Genomic DNA, 26,024 nt, shown 5'->3' with positions numbered 1-26,024 from the left:
CAAAGAGCATGTTTTCTTGGCTTTTGTCTCTTTTGGGGAGAGTTTTTCTCCATTGGGTTTTCTCTTTTTCTCTATTTGTGAGAGATTGTATTGCTTTTGTATATAGGTACCTAACATGGTCTAGCAGTTAGCACCCATTTTTGCATCTTTGGATATTTTGTTGTTCCCCCTAAGTTCCACTTAAGGTGGGTGTTGGTGTGAATAGGGTTGTTACCTCACTAGTTCCACTATTAGGTCCCTTTCACATCTTATCACTTAAGCTTTCTTAGGGTACACATAAGAATCTTTCTATAAATATATAGGTGTAGTGTGATCTTATCTTATCTTATCACTTCATGTCACATATCAAAAGATTAAGACATTTGTCATAATCTTATGTTATTTTGTCTCACCTTGAACTATATAACCAAGGGGTTCCCTTTGTAATTGCATCCTTTAACATCCATTCTATTTGCATTCTTGATAGAAATAAAAAAAATTCTTATCATATCGATCTTCTAAGTATCTTGTGCTTTCCATTAGGCCTCTAGATCTCAGGTGGCTATCTCCATAGCCAAATCTTACATAAAGATTGACAAGCACGTCTCTTACATGCAACATGTAGAGTCTCTTTGTCCATGGATAGGAATGTCATGCTTATAAAAGGCACAAGTCCTACATACCATGTCCCTCTTGCTTTTATTGTGGTTTGTCTCCTTGCCACTTTCTTTAAGTTTATTTTTCCCTCAATCAACCACCATGAAAGTGCCCAAGGTGGGGGATGTGCTATTTTCATCATTCACATATTATCTATGAGCATGATGAAACACCATAAAGTGTAGTCAAGACATTGATGGGCCTACTATTGATAATTATATTTCTCTTGAAAAGTATAGAACCTCAAAGATTTTGTTTTTCATCATAGATTTCTAAAACATAGATTTACTAAAAGGAGTTACAATCCAATCACTAGAAGGTTACTATTTTTTTGCATTACATATTTTGAAAACAAAAAAATGATCATTGGCACTTAATAATCAATCTTTTATTTATGATTACATGCATTTAAATTTATTTGCATGCTTTGTGACTTTCACTTAACCTATATACATCTTGATTAATTTCAAAGGTTATATTAAATTTATATATTTCACTAAATAAATTGAATTAATCAATTTTCATGAAAATACAAATCATTCTTTTCATAGATTACTATTAACCAAGCTTAAAAAATTACTGACACAATTTAAATAAATTTTTCATTCGCCCTTGATGTATTCTTAGGTTAGAATATATTTACATAATAAAGTTAATACACTTGGATAAATCAGTTTTTAATTTTTTTTAGCTTTTTTTTGACTTCATAATATTTTTTAAAAAATTAAAAAGAAGACCTAAACTATAAAAAAAAAAAATTATTACTTTTTTGTGCTCTCATGCATACTTGGTTCATGTTTAGAAAAAAAAGTACTTTTAGAATTAAGAAATTTTTTTTAAAAAAGGAAAGAATGTAGATCATTTAAAAATAAAGAAAAGGGGCATTTATATACATAATTTTAATATTGTATTGTAAACAATGTATACATCTAGAATTAAAATTCCAAATTTTGTCTCCTGGAATGTCACTTTTAAGCCCAACTTAGAGATTAGAAAGATGGAATTGGAGCAAAATATTGTCAGATTCGGAGCTAATGCCAACAAGTTCAAATGTATTTCTAACAAAGGACAACTCCTTGCCGACAAAGGGGAGAGTACTTTTCTAAAGAAATCAAATTTGTTGGTAACCCATTTTGTAAGAAATACAGTATCCTTGAAAACTTTGGTAATACAGAGCACATGTTCAGAAAAGAATTTATATTTTCTGACCGTCAAAAGTAACAATTTTATAACCTTCAGGCAAATCATTAGCTTCCAGCCAAAAAGTATGGTATGTAATGTAGGTAGCCTACTCTAATATGAATTTAAGTGTTGATTTTTTAACAGAAACCTGGGTCAAGTACAGGCAGTCTACAATGCAAGCTTATAGAATTGTCTGTCTGTCGAGTTCCTGGAACAAAGAACTGAAATATTACTGTCAAGCAGGCTCCTTGTGTGGCTATGCCTGCAACATCGATCAAAAATAATTGAGGTCAGCATAACTCAATCTCAAGCAGATGCAAAAATAGTGAAGAGTTCAAGGCGAAATGCAGCAACCCTTATTTTAACTCACCATAAAAAGCGGCATCAGGTCTTGCTAGATGGCACTGTATGCTCTTTGCAAAGTGCTTAATGTTGACTTGCTACAAGAAATCAAAAGATTGACTTAGCAGATAGAACTTACAAGACAACATTTATCATAAAACAGTGTACTGCAATCAGACAAAGCACTTTAACGATTGCTGCCAAATGCCAATAATAAAGATCATGACAAAAAATTTGGACAATTGATGGGAACTACTTTCATAAACTCACAACAGATGAAGCTTCTCCTCTTTGAATTGCTCTTTCAATTCGGGCTGAGGAGCTGACAGTTTCATCCAAAGATGAGGCATCATTTGCTGTAACCACAAAACATGGCATGCCACTTTAGGGATATATTCTCCACCCTCTATAGAATCTTTCTTTCTAGCAATAACTAGAAGGATATCATGATGCAAATTTATATGAACTCGAACTATAGAATCTCTATAATTTTTAATAAGTAATCATTTGCTCTATTGTTTAAGGGCTAAGGCTAATCAGATGCTAAGAGAACGCTATAAGACGAAGATAAATGCAAGAGTTTTCCCAAACCAAAAGCATCAGTTTAGCAAAACAAAAATTTATTTCCCTTAGATTTGTTGATATAAGAACTTGACTTTCACTACCAAGCATAAGTTGATCAAGTAATGAAGACATCCATAGAAGGAACCAGACTTGTAAAATAACTCTGCCGATCACCAGGAAAAAAAAATCAGTTTTTCATCGCCAAAATACTGCAATATGCAAGAGCTTCAACATATGGAGATCCTTTTGCATCATCAAATTATTTTGCTGAGAAAGATGACATGCCCTAAATAATTAGAGTTGTTACTCTAAGTTTGTAAAAGTCTGGGAAAGGAAACAAAATTAAAGGTATCCGTGCTAAGAAAGAACTTTATGATAAATACTGATAAAATTTAAATTCTTTCCAGAAGGCAAGATCCACTTACACAAATATAAACTGAAAAATCTATTTGGATGCTTGTACAACAAGACAGTTGAAAACTAAGTAAATTGTAAGCAATTAAATTATTAAACACATCTGAATGAATATACAGACTTTCACTTCTATGGACTGAACAGCAGCTGGTTTGTAGAAATTGAAAATATTTCAAAAACAATAGCTGAGGAACAAATAGAAACTACGCCTTCAATATTGAGGACAATTGTAAGGATGGCACACACTTTTCAAGAGATAAAGGACATAGAAAAGGAGGATGGTGATAACAGTAAGAGCAACTGCAACGAGACGGTGCATAATGAAGTCATAGACGAATTAAAATATACAGCTGAATGATCACTTGGACAGTCCTGCATACAAATTTGGTCTAAAAGACATTAATCTCACCATCGTCATCATTAATCTTGAAGAGAAGAGAAGTTTGGTATTATCCCATTTTAATTATCTTGTTTACCACTATTCATTATACCAGAAATAAGAGTTAGTAAAAAATTCTTTTGGAACTTTTAGTATTAGTATTTTTCTTTAAAATTGTTTTCTGTGTTTCACATAATAATATAATATCACTCTCATCCCATGCATATCTAATTTGATCTTCAAACCGAATCTTTCCTTTTTTGACATACAAAGGCTTATTTAACAGTTAAAATAATACAATCAATTTTCTAACAAAACTCAGTATAGTAATTCAAATCACTATCATGTAATACTCATGGGACAGTTATAATTAAGGTTACTGAAGTTGACCAAAAGCTAAAGAATCCTACAACATTTGGTATACCTCGAACACCAACGACTCTTAGTCTTCTATAGTCGGAGCCAATTGTGATACAAGTTGTAGAAACTTTCAAATGAAAATCTCCGTATTGAGTAATTGCAACATCAAGCACCTCTCCAACATTCTTGAGGCGATCAATTAGAGACTGCAATTGCACTAAATCTGGAACTTGAACCAATGTCTGCAAAATGCATTTGCAATTAATTTTCCAACAGGCAGAGCTAATACAAAAGCTTTTCTCAATAGAAAATACTAAAATACTTACTTGTGGCAACTCTTGTGCCATGTCAAGGGCAGACTGCAATTCATGAACATCTACCCGTGACAATGGGTTTGATATGGGAACATCTTGAATGATTGCAGACTTATAACCCTGCACAAAGATGGAAACCGAACTTGTACATGTATGCAGAAGAGATCTGAAATACTATTTTAACATTTCACTTATACTTTCTCTATAAGACATATAAGGCCTGTTCAAGAACACAATTCCAGAACTATAGCGGGGATTGAATGAAACCATGCTCTCCAAAGTGAGGAAAGGTATGGGCCTTTCTGATCCAACTGTACGTTTCTTCACAAGCTTAACCTGCAGTTTTTCACCATCCATGCTAACACTGCTTTTTAAAGCCCGGAGTAGCAGAGACAAGTCCACAGTAAATGCAATTCGATCGTCATTTTGACTAGAAATCCTGTAATCTTCAAAGAGGACTTCCTGCACTCAAATTCAGAATATTTAAACACTCCTTTTAGTTAGTCCAAGATAAAGCACTCCATTGGAAGGTTTAGAATTAAACATTTAACTAATCCGAGGGAAAATATCTTATCATTTATCCTTCCATAAAATATTCATTCAATCTTTAATTGACTCGTGACCTGCAATGAGGAAAATGAATCTCTTGTAGTTGTTTCCTCTATTACGAATTAGAGTCGAGACTGATTGAAACGGAAAAAAAATGTTAGGTAATGAACTTCAAAACAAAGAAGCTTTATCTTTTGAGAAATAGTTGTAGCATATAAAGTGGCAAATTCAACAAAGAAACCTAAAACCAAACTTCTTATGCATGATTGGACTAAACAATAGATTCCAAAAAGATGGATAACTACGACAAACAGAGATCCATAATGACAATTTCTCTGACTTAGATTTGCCTGTGTTTAACCTTGGTTACATTATGTAATGTTATTACTTCCACCTCTTAAGCAAGAGATTGGAACAGGCATTCTAGCATTCTGAAATTCTAGAATTCTAACTTCCAACTCTCAAGTTAAGTTATCCTAGTAGTTGATTAGTGGATGCATAACAAAGAGGACTTTATTGTAAAAGTGTATATCAAATTCAAGGAACTATATGACAAAGAGAACAATCTAGAAACATGCAGAGAACCCATAAATTCAAAGAAAATATAATGCTGGTGAAAGATAACATAGAGGAATTGGATAATTATTTAGCCCTCTAATCCAACTTACCCATAAAAACTTTGCAACAGCCTAACTCCTAGATTAGTTCAGTGACAGTTACCTATCAATTAGCTATTAGCTTTTAAAGATAATGCTTTGCAAGATAGCCTCCTAAACTGCCTTATCTTCAAAGCATAACTTTAACAGATACTATCCCTTGCAACTAGTAGAGAGCATCAGAATTTTTTGTGGTCAATATAGTAGTGTTTGTAATGTCCCCGATATGATTAAATAGTCAATTTAAATAATTTATTGTACGGCCCCGTATTTAATAATATATTTCGGGCCCTTTTTATTAATTAGTTAGTTATAAACTTTTTGGTGTCGGCCCATTTGTAACCCTTCGGGAAACTTCTTGGAGCCCATATATATGGCCGAGTTAGTCATTGTTGTAGGATGCAAATTTGGTATTTTTCTCTGTATGTGCGAATTCCAGTTGGAGTTCAGCTTCTCTGCCATTTCGGAGGTGAGAGATCCTCCCTACTTGGCATCCGCAGTTTCGGTGGGAATTTCTCCTCACCCTATTCTGCTTTTGTTCGGAGTCTGTAATTTGTTGTGCGATCATTATCTATTTAATTTCTCTTTGCATGTGCGAATCTTCATCCTAGTCTCTTGTGTCGGGAATAACAATAATTCATTCCACGCCTTCGTACAACATCGAACTGACTAAGTGGCTCGAGGGCGGAACTCGACGAGAATTCACCCACCGTACGGCCACTATAGTACACCATGTCCGTACAACCAACACCCACCGTACGACCGAGCAACATCTACCATACATCCAAACACTCACCGTACGGTCGAGACATTGATCCGCACACCGAAGGGAGGGTATAACGTACGGCATCACCGTACGTTCTAAGGAGGTCATACGAACTACACTATATGTGGAAAGAAGGGTTGAAGGGACCGTACGACGTACAAAATCTTACAGTGGTATCAGAGTTGGTGATCTTGCCAACCTGTCAGGTAGTGGATGCAAGTGTACACCAGAAGGAGGTATCGTTCTGCAGATAGAATGGGGGGACCACAGGATCCTGCAAAGGAAGTTATGGCACTATTAAGGGAGCTAACCAGAAGCCAAGCTCAGCTCAACGAAACAATGACCAGAGGGGAACAAAAACAAAAACTCATGGAAGATACATTGCGTCAATTGGCATCGGGAAAAACAAATGGAGTGAGCGATAATTCGATCACAGGAAGGTCAAACCCACAACGTTCAAATTCCCGACCGTTGATGCCAACTTTTCCCTAGAGAATTGAAGCACCGCATAGGGAGCAAGAGCCCACTTTCCAGGAGTTGCAAGCACAATTGAATCAAGATTGGAGGGATGCAAACCTCGAGGGAGACATATCCTTCAAGGATTATGTCGAGCTCCAGATGAAATACTCAAGCGGTAGAAGTCATGGCTACTATGGCTACTATAACAATGATATCAAACGAAAGGTTGGTAAGATTAATGTCACCTTTTGATGGGACCGGAGCAACCTCGGCACGAGATTGTGTACAAAAAGCAGATACCTATTTCCAACTTAACCCGATGCCTGAAGATGAGGCTATCAAATTTGCTGCACTTCACCTGGAAGGAGTCGCTCACGAACGGTGGCATCATGGAATGGTCACCCTCGGCCACGATCAGATAACTTCATATGTCGAATTCACAGAGAGGTTTATAGACCGTTTTGACGGAAGAGATCCTGAACTCAATTTCAAAGAGTTGGCTCAACTGAAGCAATCTGGACCGGTGGATAGTTACATTACAGAATTCTAGAGACTGTCTGTGTTGGTATCAGATATCTCAAAGAAGAGATTGGTGGTCTTATTCATGGACAGGTTGATGGAACCACTGAAGGGTTGGGTGAAAGGGTTCAACCCCAACACACTCTCTGAGCGATTAAGAAGGCGCGTGACATGGCGCCCTCATCTTCTTCCTCCGAGAGTTACTCGCATGACAAACCACCCCTAGCCCCGAAGAAGCCATCATTAGATGAAGCCACAAGGCAGGAACTCAGGAGAAGGAAACTCTGCTTTACTTGCAAGGAGTCGTGGGAACCAGGGCACCAATGCTTAAGCATTGAAGTGGTGTCCAACAACGAAGAAGAGAATGAGGAAGATGGTCAACAAAGCACGGGGAAGGCTAAGGAAAACATTGATCATATAGAGAGAATTTCCACACTGGTCTGTAGGGGAGGTGCCATTGCCGCTCTGACCAGCGCTCCAGAATGCAATGTGTTTCGGGTTCGCAACACACTCCAAGGGCAACGGGTCATAGTCATGTTGGACAGTGGGGCCACTCTCAACTCTATCAACTCATCACTCGTCACCAGGAGGGGTTTGCATACAGAGGAGCATGAAGGGTTCGAAGTCAAGGTGGCGGGAGGAAATCTATTGTCATGTATTCATCTGGTTTCACAACTCAGCATCACCATGGGCAACTACACAATGACAGATGATTTCTTCGTGATTGATTTGGATGATACAGATGTCATCTTGGGTATTCAATGGATGGAGACCCTCGACCAGTACACACAAAGCTTCAAGAAGATGGAATTCTCATTCGAAGTGGATGGCAAGAGGGTGGTACTAAGGGGAATGTCCAATGGCGGCATGAGGGAAATTTCGGCGAGACGGATGGAGGCAATCTTCAGACATGATGACATCGTCTGGGTGAGCGAACAGATCGGGGAGCATCGGAGTCTGCAATTGCTTGAGGGCAAGCAATTTTTGGGCCGAGAGGGCTGTAATGTCCCCGATATAATTAAATAGTCAATTTAAATAATTTATTGTACTGCCCCGTATTTAATAATATATTTCGGGCCCTTTTTATTAATTGGTTCGTTATAAACTTTTTGGTGTCGGCCTGTTTGTAACCCTTCGGGAAACTTCCTGGAGCCCATATATATGGCCAAGTTAGTCATTGTTGTAGGATACGAATTTGGTATTTTTCTTTGTATGTGCAAATTCCAGTTGGAGTTTAGCTTGTATGCCATTTCAAAGGTGAGAGATCCTACCTACTTGGCATTCGCAGTTTCGGTGGGAGTTTCTCCTCACCCTATTCTGCTTCTGTTCGGAGTCTGTAATCTATTGTGCGATCATTATCAAAATTATTTCTCTTTGCATGTGTGAATCTTCATCCTAGTCTCATGTTGGGAATAACAATAATTCATTCCACGCCTTCGTACAACATTGAACTGACTAAGTGGCTCGAGGGCGTAACTCGACGGGAATTCGCCCACCCTACGACCACTACCGTACACCTTGTTTGTACAACCAACACCCACCGTACGACCGAGCAACATCTACCATACGTCCAAACACTCACCGTACAGTTAGGTCATTGATCCGCACACTGAAGGGAGGGTATACCGTACGGCATCACCGTACGTTCTAAGGAGGCCATACGAACTACACCGTATGTGGAGACAAGGGTTGAAGGGACCGTACGGTGTACAAAATCTTACAGTGTTTTAGTCGTCATGTGGTCAATATGGGAAATCATTGATTGAACTATTTCTCCCACCCCCAAGCACCTATCAATTAATGCTAGATTGGCATATGTGTGAGTAACTAAGGCAGAAGCACTCATTATAGCATGATTATCATAGTTCGACGGAGTTTCCTAACAAGGGGGTGAGAGGACGGGTTTTGGAGATAGGACCAAGGGCCAAGTTTGGTGACAACAAGGGGGCAGCAGAAATACTAATACTTGAAAAATTAGTTATAAAAAGATGCATTAGGAATAAATATAAGAAATTAGAATTAAAAATGAAACTTTGGCATACTAAGTAAACTAAAACGACTAAACAATAAACACATTGCATTGAACATTTGAAGTGAACATTAACAATGAAAATGTCAAATTCAGAAATTATGTTATTTTCAAAATTTCTTAAATATGATTACAATGTTTGAAATGACAAAATGGCCTGAAGTGATGCCTCTAATCATCCCCAAACTCCTCATCACTAGAGCTATTGGACTCTACATGCTCAAGCTCCTCCAAATCAATACCAACCAGCCCTATCTGTGTAGCATTGTCATCAACTTATATTGGCTCCCCTAGCTATACATCCCATCAAGATGCTGGACTCTTGTGTAGATAAATATGTTGTGGTCAATGAGATGCAAGGCACCATGCACAGCCAAAAACTTCTTTGCCTTCCTAGAGGTAAGTTTGTTCCCCTTAATGAAATGGATGAAGCTATAAGTAGAGTAGTTCCTCTTAGTAGTAGAAGAACTAGAAACCTAGAATAGCAAACGAATGGCCAAAGTAGTCAAACAAGTAGGCCCATGCATAATCCACCACAAAATTGGATCCTCATGTGCTATAGTCTCCCTATCTATCTTGGTCTCCTTAGAATATCCCCTAACAATGGCAAATTTTGTCTACTCAATACAAATGATGCTCGCATCTATATAATCATACATCTTTTTAATAGCCTTCATGAACACTACTTTCACCTCAACCTACTATATAAGAGTAACTATACTAGGCTTTTGCATAGGCAGCCATGTGCAAGGGAATGTTGGGCTTCCATCATCTGTGATGAATGATTGGCTAAATATGTTCCTTGTAGAATCGTAAAGTGGGGTTTTTTTGTTACATAATAGCCTTCATTTGGTCAAGCATAGTATCAATACACTCGTACAACTCTCCAAAGCTAGCTGGCACTGGTATCCCCATATCTAACCACTCTAAAGACTGGAGTAATAATGAAAATAATATACTTGCATCGCCCCAAAAAAATCACTATTGACGACATCCTTCACCCTTTTCCCCAACTCTATCTTGGACTCAAGCCACCAATTACATTCTATTGTCACAACCATTTGTTGCAATGCCTCTTGCAACTCAAGAATCCTCTCCAAGTGAATGAAATATGATGCATATCTAGTCTCTACAAGTTTTGAGATTTCCTTCTTGAATAAGGTCCTAAAGAATGCATGTTAAATATGCATGTTAAATATGGTGGTTGCAAATGTACATCTACACATATCTAGTATCACTAACAACTATTTTGATCCAACCAATTTTTCCCATGTCCTTAAGTGCATTATTCATGACATGAACACAACAAGGGGTCCACCAAATATGTTTATAGGCTACCTCTATCAACTTCCCTACAACGTTGCACACATGGGCCACATTTGTCAATTCTTGCACCACATTTTGTGGCCCAACCTCCTCAATAGCATCTTTAAGGATCTAGAACTAAAAATCAACATATTTACAATGCCCTAAACAATCAACAACCCTAAGGAAATAAGGGCCCTCTACACATGTAACCATTATATTGATGACTAGATGACGCCTAATGTCTATCCACCCATCCATGACTATGTTACATTCACAAGTGACCTAGGATTCCTTCATTTTCTCCATTAAAATAGTAATCTTGGAATAGTTCTTGTCCAAGATTGTTGTCCTCAATTTAGCCTCCCTTGTTGGCACATTTGATGGTCATGTGCTTGTTATCTTTGCCACAACCTCCATCTAATGAGGAAAGCAAGCCACATGGAATACAATGCCAAGAATTTGCCAATGGCATCATCTGCCTCATCCTTCAATTGCACAATGAATAAATCTACATGTGGGTTTAGAGCATCACTATTCACCCTACATTTCCCCTTAGACTCTACTACCCCTAAACTAGAAGAAATTGAAATATGCGCCCATGCCATTTGCAAAGTAGTGGAAGTAGACCTCTAAAGACCCCTCCCCCTCAATGACAAAGAAGTTAATGTAGGTGCAATTTCTTCAGTACCACCCCATAATTTACTTATTTCAACCAAAGAAATGGGAATCGCCGAGTTTGGGCAATTCCCGAGTCGAGTTGCCCTCCCTGAGTTTGTCAGGCTCGGACTCGGACTCGGCCAAACTCGCCAAACTCGACTAAACTCGGCCAGACTCGGCCAGACATAGACTAGGGTCCAAAATCTTTAAAAATCTCTAAATTTCTTGAGTTTTTCACTTTCCCGAGTCCAGCTGAGTCTGAAGCCGACACTGACTCCGAGTCCTGAGTCCGAGTCCGAGTCCGAGTCCCATTTCTTTGATTTCAACCCTATATTTCAGGTTTTGTGCTAGCTTGACACATAGTTCTACACCTTTGGCTCGGATATGAAAGAGGTAGGCTACTAACTCTAGTAATGCTACCTTGAAACTCAAATGGAACTAATACATCCTCTATATGGATGATATTCAAGGTCATGAGTTTCAAACTGAAATAGAATGAATACATCCTCTATCTATGGTTTGAAACTTGAAAATATAAAATATAAAACTAGTGTTTCAATAGTAATTCCAAATCTAGTTTTTTCAACAAAATTTATGACATTAAATCATTGAATTCTATAGCTGAGAATAAGAAACATATGACATTACTAACCTCCACTTCATTGGTGGAGGAATGCAAGCTTGAGGTACCATTTCACTATTAAACTTAGGGAGGCTAAGCAATTGGTCAAAACTCCATCCCAATGCCATGTAGACAACATGACAAAAGCTACAATGTATCATTGTTGGAAATGTTGTCATTGATGTCAAAGTTTGATGTTGCCTATGTTCCTCAACCTCTAATTTGTGCTCCAAAAGTCAGCACAAGGCAAGAAGCAAGAATTTCTTCCAAGGCAAGGAAAATCTTTCAAAGGGCCTTCCAGTGAAATTTGAGTGTTTTTCATGACCTTTCTATTTTTAGTAGTGTCTATTTTTAGCAAATTTCACTGTTGACCTAATTTTGCATTTGGACAAACTTTCTATTTTTAGCAACATGTGAATGTTGACTGTAAATGGAGCAAGTATCCATATTTAAGTCCAGTAGAATAAAAATAAAATGTAGAGCATAAAAAGAACATCGTTAGAAGATCAAACTTGTAGATGGTTTGGCAAAACTTCACATGGATCCCAAGATATGCACAATTTGTGATTTGGGAAGAAGTAACAATATCTCATCATTAAAAACGAGTGCTAGAGTCACAAAACCAGACACTTAGGGTCCTCTCCCAATAAACTATTGCTGGAAAATGAAGATTTGACATATCCGACCAAAAAAATGCAAATTTCTCCAATGAGCTCCAAGGTGCCCTCCTAATTACAAAGTCAAGATGCTGAATCACTCTTGAGGCTAGACATAAAGACTGGTCCTCTTTCATCATTTAAAACATCCACACAACATCAAGCTAAGGAGCTCTGTAATGTCCCCGATATAATTAAATAGTCCATTTAAATAATTTATTGTACAGCCCCGTACTTCATAATATATTTCAGGCCCCTTTAATTAATTAGTTAGTTATAAACTTTTTGGTGTCAACCCGTTTGTAACCCTTCAGGAAACTTCCTGGAGCCCATATATATGGCCGAGTTAGTCATTGTTGTAGGTATGCGAATTTGATATTTTGTTCTCTCCTCTGCGAATTCCTGTTGGAGTTCTAGTATCTGCCATTTCGGAGGTGAAAGACCCTCCCTATTTGGTATTTGCAATTTCGGTGAGATTCACCCCTCACCCTATTCTGTTTATTTGTACTTGTTCCGGATTTGGCAAATCTTGAATCTCATCATTGTTTATCACTCCAGTTGCATATTTGTTAATCCGATACATTCAGAATTTATTGCTTACGGAAGATCAACCCTTCACCGCACATTCACTGGAGCACACCATATGCCTTACCTCCCACCGTACACCATTCTTCCATCGTACGCCTTACCTTCCATCGTACGCCCATTGTACACCTTACCTCCCACCGTACGCCATTCCTCTACCATACGCCTTACCTCCACCGTATGCCCATCGTACGCCTTACCTCCCACCGTACGCCATACCTCCATCGTATGCCCCACCGTATGCCATTCCTCCATCGTACGCCTTACCTCCACTGTACGCCCTCACCTTCACCGTACGGTCACACCCACACGCTCTCAATATTGTCGTACATTAGCAAGGGAACATTACAGTGGTATCAGAGCTTGTGATCTTGCCAGCCTGTTGTATAATGGATGCAAGTGTACACCCGAAGGAGGTACCATTCGACCGATCGAATGGGGGAACCACAGGATCTTGAAAGAGAAGTCATGGTACTATTAAGGGAGCTAACCAAAAGCCAAGCTCAGCTCAATGACACCATAATCAAAGGGGAGCAACGACAACAAATCATGGAGGAAACCTTACAACAATTAGCCTTGGGAAAAATGAATGGAGAACAAAATGGGCAGGGCGATGATTCGGTCACAGGAAGCTCAAACGTCCAACGCTCGCATTCACGGCCGCTGATGCCGACTTTTCCTCAGAAATCAGAAGCACCCCACGGGGAGAAAGAACCCACCTTCCAAGAGATGCAAGCACAGTTGAACCAAGATTGGAGGGATGCAAATCTTGAGGGGGACGTATCCTTCAAGGATTATGTTGAGCTCCGGATGAAATACTCGGGCGGCAGAAGTCGGGGCTATTACAGACACTATAACAATGACATCAAGCGGAAGGTTGGCAAGATCAACCTATCATCCTTTGGTGGGACCGGAGCAACCTCGGCACGAGCCTGGGTTCAAAAAGCAGATACCTACTTCCAACTCAACCCGATGCCTGAAGATGAAGCTATTAAGTTTGCAACACTCCACCTGGAAGGGGTCGCGCATGAATAGTGGCATCATGGAGGATCCAGAACTCAATTTTAAGGAGTTGGCGCAACTAAAGCAGTTGGGGCCTGTGGACAATTACATCACAGAATTCCAGAGACTATCTGTGTTGGTAACAGACATCTCAGAGCAGAGATTGGTGGTCTTGTTCATGGACGGGTTGATGGAACCACTGAAAGGTTGGGTGAAAGGGTTCAATCCCAACACACTCTCTGAAGCGATTAAGAAGGCGCATGACATGGCAACCTCATCTTCTTCCTCCAAGAGTTACTCGCATGACAAACCACCCCTAGCCCTGAGGAAGCCATCATTAGATGAAGCCACAAGGCAGGAACTCAGGAGAAGGAAACTCTGCTTTACCTGCAAGGAGCCGTAGGGACCAAGACACCAATGCTTAGCCATTGAAGTGGTGTCCTACAGCGAAGAAGAGAATGAGGAAGATGGTCAGCAAAGCACGAAGGAGGCTAAAGAAAACATAGATCGTGTAGAGAGAATCTCCACACTGGTCCGTAGGGGAAGTACCATTGCCACCCTGACCAGCACTCCTGAGTGCAGTGTGTTTCGGGTTCGTGGCACACTCCAAGGGCAACGGGTCATAGTCATGTTGGATAGTGGGGCCACTCTCAACTCTATCAACTCATCGCTCGTCACCAAGAGGGGTTTGCATACAGAGGAGCATGAGGGGTTCGAAGTCAAGGTAGCAGGAGGAAATCTATTGTCATGTACTCATCCGGTTCCACATCTCAGCATCACCATGGGAAACTACACAGTGACAAACGATTTCTTCATGATTGATTTGGATGATACAGATGCCATCTTGGGCATTCAATGGATGGAAACCCTCAACCAGTACACACAAAGCTTCAAGAGGATGGAATTCTCATTCGAAGTGGATGGCAAGAAGGTGGTACTAAGGGGAATGTCCAATGGCCGCATGAGGGAAATTTTGGCAAGACGGATGGAGGCAATCTTCAGACATGATGACATCATCTGGGAGAGTGAACAGATCGGGGAGCATCGGAGTCTGCAATTGCTTGAGGGCAAGCAATTTTTGGGACGGGAGGACTATAATGTCCCCGATATAATTAAATAGTCCATTTAAATAATTTATTGTACAGCCCCGTACTTCATAATATATTTTAGGCCCCTTTAATTAATTAGTTAGTTATAAACTTTTTGGTGTCGACCCGTTTGTAACCCTTCGGGAACTTCCTAGAGCCCATATATATGGCCGAGTTAGTCATTGTTGTAGGTATGCGAATTTGATATTTTGTTCTCTCCTCTGCGAATTCCTGTTGGAGTTCTGGTATCCGCCATTTCGGAGGTGAAAGACCCTCCCTATTTGGTATTTGCAGTTTCGGTGAGATTCACCCCTCACCCTATTCTGTTTATTTGTACTCGTTCCGAATTTGGCAAATCTTGAATCTCATCATTGTTTATCACTCTAGTTGCATATTTGTTAATCCGATACATTCAGAATTTATTGCTTACGGAAGATCAACGCTTCACCGCACATTCATTGGAGCACACCATACGCCTTACCTCCCACCGTACGCCCTTCCTCCACCGTACGCCTTACCTTCCATCGTACGCCCATCGTACACCCTACATCCCATCGTACGCCTTACCTCCCACCATACGCCCATTGTACGTCTTACCTCCCATCGTAAGCCATTCCTCCACCGTACGCCCACCGTACGCCATACCTCCATCGTACGCCCCACCGTATGCCATTCCTCCACCGTACGCCCATCGTATGCCTTACCTCCACTGTACGCCCTCACCTTCACCGTACGGTCACACCCACATGCTCTCAATATTGTCGTACATTAGCAAGGGAACATTACAAGCTCACGGGTTCCTAACGTCAAACCTACACTCTAATTACCATATTGGATGCACTCACAGAAAAGAAAAGAACATTGCAACACATGAATGTAGAGAAACAAAGAGCAGAAATTTTACAATGCTATAGAAATGAATGCAATTGTTCGCTTGTCAAACGACAAATGAGTGAGTTGCTTTTATAGGCAACAATAATTATGTTGGCAGAAGTAAGGGCTAACAATAATGTACGACAAATTAAATAAAATTTCCTAAAGGACCAAATCAAGTCAAAGCAGTCCCCTTAAATGGGTTTACACCCACTAACTTTATATTTTCCAATTATTTTTCATAATTTTCTTTCCATATAAATTTTGTCAATAAAGATTATTATCTTAATGTTTGGATTATTACCACTGAATTTTGCATATAAAATAATGTAATAATGTGTTTTATTTTCATTTGATCTTTGTGACACAAAGGGTTCGCTTATTATATTCTAAAGCTTCTTCATTATCTTCTAAAAATGCAGGTATATCTCCTACTTCAATTTGGACAATCCTTCAAAATATATAAATAAATGCAAAATTACATCTATATAAGTTACTAATTAAGACCTTGTTGAGAACACTAAAAACTTAATGTAGAGCTCTAAACAAGCTTGAACTCCAAGTTCTTCAATATAAAAGGTTGGAAAAGTTTGCAAGTTTTGATCTTTAAGTATTATCATAATTCAGTGAGTTGTCAAATGTCAACACACAATGAGAACTACAACCAATAATCAATAATCTTCATATTGCTCTTCATCGAGAGCATCAAAGTCAACATTTGGTTCAATTTCATTTGAACCACAATGAGTTACAATGCCACTTCAAATAGCCATGCCATATGTAGAAGCTGCCTCATCTAAAGAGACTTTTGCCAAGTTGTGCAACAATAACGTCCAAGTCAGCACACTAAAGAGTTAGTTCCCAATTCCTTGTCACTCTCTCATTGTGATCAAGTTTCTTACATAACAAAAGATCCAAATAACTAGTGGGGGTTTGGAAGTGGAGACACCTATGGGGTTGAGGGGCAATAACCCTAGTGGAGGTTTGGGGGCAACGCCCCTAATGGGATTGAGGGGTAGCACCCCTCATATGGGATTCTAGAGGCAACGCCCCTCACAAGGTCCAAGAGAAACGCCTAGCATGTTCCCTATCATGACATAGGGTTGGGTCAAGGGGCAAAACCCTCACTACCAAGCTCAAACTAAGGCCTATGAAACCACACAACTGTCATGGTGCTTACCATTTTCACAATTTTATCAAAGGAATAGATAAATGTTTTTAAAAAAATGTTTTTCTTTTTTTTTCTTTTCTTTGAGCAACCTTTGGGTCCTGTTGTGACATTTTCACACATCGCCCCATTGCACCCCTCTTTTCATTGAATAAACCAAGCCTTTTGTAGTTTGTGTCGTCTCCCAACCCTGAGGAATGAGTTGTAAGGTCTTGTTGGTTTGGATTTTGATCTTTGAAAGTAATGAAATGACTAAGTAGGGAATGGATTCTTAAGGAATATACAACCTAGACAGGGTATAGTCTTAATATTGTCATCGAGTCGAGAATTAGGGTCTTGATGTATTGAGAAATGCATTGTGCTTATTGCTTTATCCTTCAAGCTTTGCATTTTTCTAACTATGAACTTGATTGATACTTGTACTTCACAACATTTTCTTGTCTTTTCAGGATTGATGCGAGAACAAGACTTTAGATGTTGAGAAGAGGACTTCGTTGAGTGGATGATATCATCGTCCAAGGAAGAGATTGCAATGATAGAACAAGGAATGGAATGATGGATATTTGGCTAAGTGTCAAGATGACCCCGAGAACTGATATGAAGAAATGAAAGAGAAACAACCAAAATTTGGCTATCTAGAAAAATCCTTCACAGAGGTGGATTTGCGCTCATGGTAAAAATTCCTCCACCCCTAAATCGCACCCAAGGAAGCAATTCAGTACATCAGAAGGATTTTGTCCCCAAGAACAAAATCTTCCTTGGGGTCTTATTTGCACTGAAGGAGGCAGTTTGTGGCAGTGTCAGGATTCTCTCCCAGTGACCACATTTTTCCTCAACCTCTAATTTGCGCTCCGAAAGTCAGCACAAGGCAAGAAGCAAGAATTTCTTCCAAGGTGAGGAAAATCTTTCAAAGGGCCTTCCAGTGAAATTTGAGTGTTTTTCATGAACTTTCTATTTTTAGTAGTGTCTATTTTTAGAAAGTATATTTTTAGCAAATTTCATTGTTGACCTAATTTTGCATTTGGACAAACTTTCTATTTTTAGCAATTGCTATTTTTAGCAACATGTGAATGTTGACTGTAAATGGAGCAAGTATCCATATTTAAGTCCAGTAGAATGAAAATAAAATGTAGAGCGTAAAAAGAATTTTCCGCAAGAGCAAAAATCCTCCACCAAGCCAGAAGTGCGCCTAGGAGTGCAAATTCTTCTCCGAGGAGGAATTTTCCAAAAATCCTTCTCTACCACTCTACAAACACCCAAGTCTTGGAAATGGCAAAAAAAATGACTATGGGAAAATTCCTTCTTCCACTTCCAAGTGCACCCAAACAATCATGAAGTCATGGAAATTAAGAATTTGGCGCTGTGTTTGAAAAATCCTCCTCCAGGCCTATTATGCGCTCAAGCATTCCAGAAGGTATGGACTATGTATGGAGAAATTCCTTCTCCAAGCTCCAAATGCGCCCATCTCCAAAATGTTAGAAATTGATAAAACATCAAGGATTCATCTATCCAATCCAAAGGCAACATCAAGACGTCAAGAGGCATGGAGGTCCAAGATGAGCAGATCCAATTTATGACATACAAGTTCAAGAAGAAATTCAGTCTTAGGAAGCTCATGGAGGAAGAATTCCAATTCCAAACGTCAAGGAGGACATTCAAACTCCAAACATTCAGGCTTCAAAGCAATCTAGTTCTAGACCCCAAGGATCCAAAGTTCAATTGCAAGTGAGAAGATGAATTTGCAACATCTTGAATTTCGATGAATTTGCAACATCTTGAATTTCGATGAATTTGCAACATCTTGAATTTCCTCTGGAAATCCAAGATCAAAAGTCATAAGGAAAAGACTCAAGGAATGACAGTCGTCGACAAGGAAAGATATTCCAAGAAGGTGAATTCTTGAACCCAAGTACGTAGAAAGAAGAAAATGATCAAGGATAATTTCAGAAGAGTTGATCAAAGTTAGAACCTTGGTCTAGATGATGCAATATGGGAATATACTCCATCACAATCAACCAAAATGAAATATTTGTTGTGATGAGTTATCGAGTCTACATGGCACCCAGCATGCTGACGTGGCGCCTACTCACCTTCACCGGCCAATCACATGTTTCCGAGTCAACATGACCAGATTCCATGAACCTGACTTATCCAAGAGAGCTTCTAGAAGGTGCTAATTATATTTTATTATTGGTTTATATTCGAAATAAGGACAAGTGTCCCTAAATGTAATTTTCTCATTGGACGACTAGGCCCCACTTTTTTGTGCCACATAAGCTATTGTTAGTTAAACCCTAATTAGGGTTCCATCTTGTAATCTTGGGCCTTGATTTCAAATCAATCTTGGCCATTCATTTGTGGGAGGAGCTCTATAAAAGGCCCATGCCTTCTCATTTGTAATTCAATTAGATAGATAGCTCATTAGTTCAAGTAGAGAGCTCTTGCTCCTTAGAGTAGAAGGAGAGTAGGAGAAGGAGAAGACATTGTTGTAAGACTTGGAGAAATAAAATTTGATTTCATTGAAGATATGGTGGATTCATGTTTATTTCAACTTGTTGCATGGTGTTCTTCCAATTTCTCAAAATTATTTCAATGGAGAATGGAATAGTGTTTGATGAATTTCCATGGCTCATACTTTTTGCATCTTATCGATTATAAGTTGTAGTGTAAAGTTAGCCTAAGCCTTTTATATGGATGCTTAACTTAAATCATTGAATGTGCATTGTTCGTTATGATGGTGTTCATTATGATATGAAAATTATTTGCATAACCCTTGGAAGATTGCACCAGTTCTTGTGGAGTTGTAGTTGATCTTGGCGAAGTAGAACTTGGTTTACTTGGAATTTGTCCATTAGAGCACTATCCATTGATATCATTGTCCTTAGGAGTAGATTTAGATCCTTCTAACCCTTTCCCCCTTTAATTTCAATTCATTTCAGTTGTGTCCGTTCGAAGAAGCAGCATCACGAGATTGCAATATCCGATGAAGAAGTTCCAGCCAGCATTGCAGAAGAAGTGAAGAACAAACCAAACGTAAGTCCCTTTGTGTTACCGGCATATCACAACAACCATCAAGCTTATCCACATGTCAAGTCCTAACAGTGAAGAACCTTGGAGTCACCTATATGATCTTTCGCAATCTTAGCATACATGGGATTTTGCTCAAGAGAGGATAAGATACCTTGGTATTTTATTCTATGTTGGTGTGGTCATAAAACACCCATCAACAAGTCCCCTTGGGTTTGCCTGAGTTCAGCTTGGGTTTACCCAAGGTACCTAGGTGAGACTCTAGGCAAACCCAGTGGCAAACCGGCCACAAAACAAATCCATAAAGTCTAGGGGTTTATAGGAGAGCTTGGTAACATAGATTAAAACCATATCCAAGATCATTTTTTTTTTGTTGTTCAATTTTTGAGAGTTTTCATCCTAGTTGGAATAAATTCTTACAGCTAGTATCATTCAATTTACACTTTTTGATAAAGTTTCCATTCTCATAAAATGATTGTATAATACAACTCAATTTTATTTGTTTCTCAAGCCCCTGCCCTCCCTAACTTGCATAAAACACCACGTAATAAGACACCACAATGCATCTACAAAGTAATATTGCCATTTAGATTTTAAAATGTGTGTATTAATTTTCATTTATTCCTTCAATTTTCATATCATTATTTTCTTATTGATAAACCTTGTTCACGGGACACAACTAGCTCAATCCCTTTTAGTTAACGGGTCAACCATCAAACAGAAAGCTCCTCCAAATCCCTTTTTGAAGTTAAATTTTGGAAGTACTCAAAGTAAATGAAAGGAAGCATGAGTGCAAAAATGCTTCCTTATCTAATCTTTGAGAGAGATATGTGCAAATAAATTATCTTAGTAGTTACAAAGAAAAATACATAACAACAAAAGTTTATATGGAGAAGATCTATTTGGGAGAAAAAACCCACATTCCAAAGCACAAACCAACTATATAATTAGAAAAAAAAGTTGCAATATAATCACAACGACATGCCCTTATAAGAGTATCACCAACAAGAGATCTGGAGCAATGCTAGCAACATAACAATACCTACAAAACTCACTATCTAACCTCCATCTCAATCACCCAATAAACAAGATGAGAGATACATGAAACCATCAAATGGTAATTAGGAAACTATCAACTAAAACCACCCAAAGAATAGAGCCCAAATTCCTAGTTATAGCATATTCCTTCCACCTACCATAAGCTCGCCATAACCCACTCACCACCTTGGGCTCTCTATTTTGACTCCGTTATCTCCATTCAAAGATGCCTTACAACGAGTCCTAACATGTAGCATACATCGGTCAAAAAGTGTAACTCCCTCTTCCAACTCTCTTATCCATCATAGATGCTCTTACATTTCCAATGCGGGAGGCCCAACTTTTGAAGGCCCTAACTTTTAATCTAACTTTTGAAAGCACATGTAAAACTAGACATCTCATTTTGCAAATTTTATTATTATTATTTGTTAACAATAAGAGAAATTATTAATATTAACTTTAAAGTTTATAAATATTCTTGAATATATAATATAATAAATACCTCTGCTATTTCTGATTTTAGGCTCTTCACCATGGAAGGGATTAAGCTGCACATTAGCAAACGCGAGATGGCATTCATAAGCAACATCTCAAAGATCTGTTTGGATAAGGTCTTTGCTATAAATTCAAATCACATTAGTCCTGCTAAAGCTATAGTTCTAGGGGAAGATATTCATGTTAGGGAATTCCGACGTGACAGAATTTATTGTGAAACTGCAATTGTATATTTGGGACAAGGCTGTGGTGAAGACTTAAGTGATCTTTTATATGAAGCCTGCGTACAAGGATAGCCTCGACTTGGTTCCGGATTATGCAGAGTTGAAGGCCAGTGGTTTCAACTACAAAGACTGCATCCTCATGGCAGTTCATAAGGCGTTGGTTGACAGATTTCAATCAGTAGTTAAGGAAATAGTGAGGGTAGAGCTTTTTTCTCATACACGCCTCTAGTAATTTCAAGCCAAGCCTAGATTTCGTTGGCCTGCATGCTCCCCTTCAGGTTGCTGGGGACTGCATGCGCCCAGAAAACATGAAGGAGGTTAAGGCCGCTATTAGTAAATGGCGAGATCGGCCATTGCTGGTTGCAGGTTCCTTCTGGACCAAAAGTTTCCCTTTCTCATTCTGCCCTGGGTTTTTTGGTATGTTTGTTTATTGGTTCCTGCCACCTATTGCTAAAGTAAGTAGTGAAATATACATAAAATACGTATCCTGTATTTAATCTTGTTATCTTCAATTATGGAAGGAAATTCGAATATAGTCTTGTCTGGCCTGTGGCAGGTTCCCAGTGACAGGAAAGATTTTCGGTTGGTTTGTTTGTGGGCTGCAGTTTTTTTGCTGTCCCGCTGGATTTTCCGCAGCCTCCCCTGGGTTTATTAAGATTCCGACGTTCAGTTGAGTGGTGTTAAGCATGTTAGTGATTTTTTGGGTATTTTGTTTGTTTGGCCCTAGAATTCGAATGTAAGCTCCTCTATGTAAATGGTATCCATGTTATGTAATCTATCATACAGAGCTCTGTTACTTTTATTTTAACACACCCATACTTCATCAATTGAAAAAAGTATTCTTGTTGATAAAGTTTTTGGTATTATGAGTTTTGGGTCCCTTAGATATATAGCTTTCAGACACTGTCATCATGCAGTAGACAACCTCAATCTACTGAAATATTCCAATATATTATATCTAGACTTTATAATCTTTTCTCCATCAGCAATATTAGCAATCAACATTGCATATGTGCAAAATTTGGCGGGAAAGTAATAACAGTTAGTACAACTACAAACGCTTGTAAATTTTGCAAACATCATCAATATGAAAATATTTTTGTATTTAAGTTAAAACTAAAGTTGTTTAGGAAAACTTTACCAGGTTGAAAATCTAATTTTTGAAATGATAGTTAAAAAATTAACCAATTGGCAATAGAATAGCCCTAGTGCGCCCAAAGAAAATTCTCTTGCTGAATATCCGATAAGCAGAGGTGGACTATTGGGCTTTTTATTAATGAGAATTTAAATTGTGAAATAGCCTTCAGCTTCGATTCCTCAATTGAGGCATCTCTTCTTCCTAACTCACCTGAGACTTCCATGCTGCCTTATCCATTGAGGTGCCACCTGGAGGATGGTTGAAAACATCTTCTTGGGATTTGAACCTGAGGCTCCACAAAGCCCCAAATGACATAAGCTCACATCAAATATGACAAAACAATTGAATTTTACTGTCATAGAGCAAAGGTGATTCCGACTGCAGTAAGGAAGGCATAATTCACTAATCACCAGAATCACCTAGCCTGAGTGACGGATGTGTATGCCCTGTTAGAAACAATTTCTCCAACCAAGCTTTGCACTCAGGTAACTTAATAAGCTTGGATTAGCAATCAAACCCCCAAAGTCGAACAACTCAAAATCACCAAACTAATATTAAATATAGCTTTAAAAAGAATGTTTAATCGAAAGGTTAAATGTTGAAACTTCCAATCAATAGTCGCAATCCCCAGTACGATGGATTCATCCCCCTTTCCATTATGAGCTCAAACTAATACCCAATATGAGTGTAGTTGGAAGCGACTAACATAATGAAAGTAGGTGTATGAACAATAGAAATCACAACTAGTCATACACTAACAACTAAAACAGGGAAGTTATTACTTTAAGACGCTTGAATGAAAGAAAGAAAGAAAACCCAAAATTAATAATTTAATTCAATTTGAAAAAAAAATTACAGACCTTTTTGAATTGAGCAATAGCCTGTACACCATCCGCATTGAGAACATTGTGCAAAAAAATTACATGGTCTTTTGTCAGGTACAGGTGGCAGTTCTTCCCAATTTTCTCCAATGCAGGGACAAATTCTGATATATGTCAATACCCAAAAAAAAGTATTAAAGTGAGATCTAACAAAAGCTATGAAAAAGAAGCAGCATAGCGAAGCACGAGAAAAGTAGAAAATTAGGATTACTTCGTTCAAGCAGATAAACTCCATTGTCTGTTAGAAAACCCTTGAACTTCATAGCTACGTCTCATCTCCCGCCGTTTCCCTTCAGAAATTCAATTAGCTAAAAAGAATGTCACAAAGACTACATTATAAGAAATGGTGTTAAAAGGTCTCCGTCCCGCACATTCAAATGGAAAGAAATGTGATTAGATGGGCAAATCAAAGTTAATTTTTTATTAGTTCTGTAGAGGCATTCATTGCATCTCATTTTTTTTAATTAGTTCAATTAATTATTGTATAGAATTAAAAAAATTGAACAACAATTTTATATTTTTTAATTATTATTAATTTTTAATAATTTTAAAAATGTCAGTTATCTTTCTCTATCAGTTTATATTAGGAAGAGTCATTGAAAATTTAATTTTACTTTTTTAATTTTGTGAGTTCAATTAATGACTTAATGACATATAAAATATATTTTAAAAATGTCATTTATCTTTCTCTATCAGTTTATGTTGGGAATAGTCATTGCAAAAATTAATTTTTTTTTTTTAATTTTGTGAGGTTCAATTAATGACTTAAAAAATATTTTATACATTATGATAAGAATACATTATTGACTTTAGCATTATGTTGTTTCCTTGAATGGCATTTGTTATGTCATTCATATCTATCCAATTAAATATGCATGTTAATAAATCTTAGATTGAATGTAATTAATAATAAAAAATCTTAGACACTATGTAATTTATTAAAAAAAATCTTAGACACTATGTAATTTATAAAATACCTATTGACTTTATGTATTGTTATGCAACAATTATCATTTTTTTTGTTGCAATTGATCATATTTAATGTTTTGATTATTTTTTAATACTTTCTTATTTTTTATGTATCTATTATTTGTATAATATGCAATACATTATTATTGTATAAAACTAAATAGATACAATAATTTTAAATCTATGTATAATAACTCTAATTAATAGCAATTTTTTACTAATCAAAAGCATTTCATATATGGAATCAAATTTTTTTTTTTAATGTATCTATTATTTGTATAATATACAACACATTATTATTGTATAAAAATAAATAAATACAAATATTTTAAATATATGTATAATAACTCTAATTAGTAACGACTTTCTACTAATGAAAGGTGTTTCATGTATGGAATCTGTAGCTAGGAAATGTTGAAATCATCAAAGCAATATAAACATTAATCATTAGCTCAATCACAAAAGCAAATTGCCATGATCAATCCTAACACACTCAATAGAGACATGAAAATGAAACATTTAAAACTAAAGATTATGCAAACCAGATGTAGATCTAAATGCTTCCTTCATGCGGCTCCATTGTTCTTCTTTCTTCTCCAAATAGCCTTTGTTGTGGATCTCACCTACTAGTGCATGATCATGATATGAAAGCAAGTAAATAAGATATTGGCACAAGAGTACTCGAAGTGTGATTTGACAAAGTGATTAGAAATTCGATAATCTGATTAGGGATTAGATTGAAGAAATTCATCCAATTTATAGACAAATTGGATAGATGGATCAAATTAGCATGATTCAAATCAAATAGAAATTGCAAATCAAAAATGTCGATTATGACAATTTATGACAAATTATGCACTTTCTATGCAAAATTTGATTGATTGATAATTCATGACAATTTATGACAAATTTCTATGTCAAGAATTGATTGATTGTCAATTATGACAAATTATGACAAATTGAAATGTCATTCCCATGAAGTTAGGAGAAAAATAGGAGAGAATTGAAATTAGGAATTTAGAAAATAGAAAATTACAAAAATTGATGAAAATTAGGAAATTAAGATAAATTAGGTGAATTAATTAATAATTTGTCATTTATTAATTAATTCACAAAAAGAGGAA

The 26,024-nt window shown here is 37.6% G+C and overlaps 1 protein-coding gene across 2 annotated transcripts; it reads right to left on the bottom strand.

Moving 5' to 3' along the window:
• Positions 1-1,618: 1,618 nt before the first annotated feature.
• On the bottom strand, positions 1,619-24,291 carry LOC131068219 (uncharacterized). Of its 2 annotated transcripts, XM_058003414.1 has the most exons (8): positions 24,143-24,291; positions 23,911-24,035; positions 4,459-4,653; positions 4,204-4,311; positions 3,942-4,119; positions 2,431-2,516; positions 2,189-2,258; positions 1,619-2,080 (listed from the first exon to the last, which is right to left on the bottom strand). In XM_058003414.1, exons 1-8 carry the CDS (start codon positions 24,192-24,194, stop codon positions 1,956-1,958), a joined length of 939 nt encoding a protein of 312 aa, XP_057859397.1. In that variant the 5' UTR covers positions 24,195-24,291; the 3' UTR covers positions 1,619-1,955. The 2 variants fall into 2 exon arrangements, with proteins under 2 accessions (XP_057859397.1, XP_057859398.1); XM_058003415.1 differs by lacking the exon at positions 4,459-4,653.
• Positions 24,292-26,024: the final 1,733 nt, after the last annotated feature.

This window comes from Cryptomeria japonica, chromosome 1 (genome assembly GCF_030272615.1).
Source record: "Cryptomeria japonica chromosome 1, Sugi_1.0, whole genome shotgun sequence".
Taxonomy (NCBI): Eukaryota; Viridiplantae; Streptophyta; class Pinopsida; order Cupressales; family Cupressaceae; genus Cryptomeria; species Cryptomeria japonica.
Note: the sequence above shows the minus strand (reverse complement) of the source record. Positions and strands in the feature narration are given on the sequence as shown.

What these genes read in the sequence shown, in the direction of transcription:
- LOC131068219 (XM_058003414.1), bottom strand. Translation starts at nt 24,194, where the DNA reads ATGAAGTTCAAGGGTTTTCTAACAGACAATGGAGTTTATCTGCTTGAA. An exon ending in AAGAGTCGTTGGTGTTCGAG is followed by an intron (nt 2,517 to 3,941) that starts GTATACCAAATG and finishes TTGTGGTTACAG; the next exon opens with CAAATGATGCCTCATCTTTG. An exon ending in ACCTGATGCCGCTTTTTATG is followed by an intron (nt 2,081 to 2,188) that starts GTGAGTTAAAAT and finishes TCGATGTTGCAG; the next exon opens with GCATAGCCACACAAGGAGCC.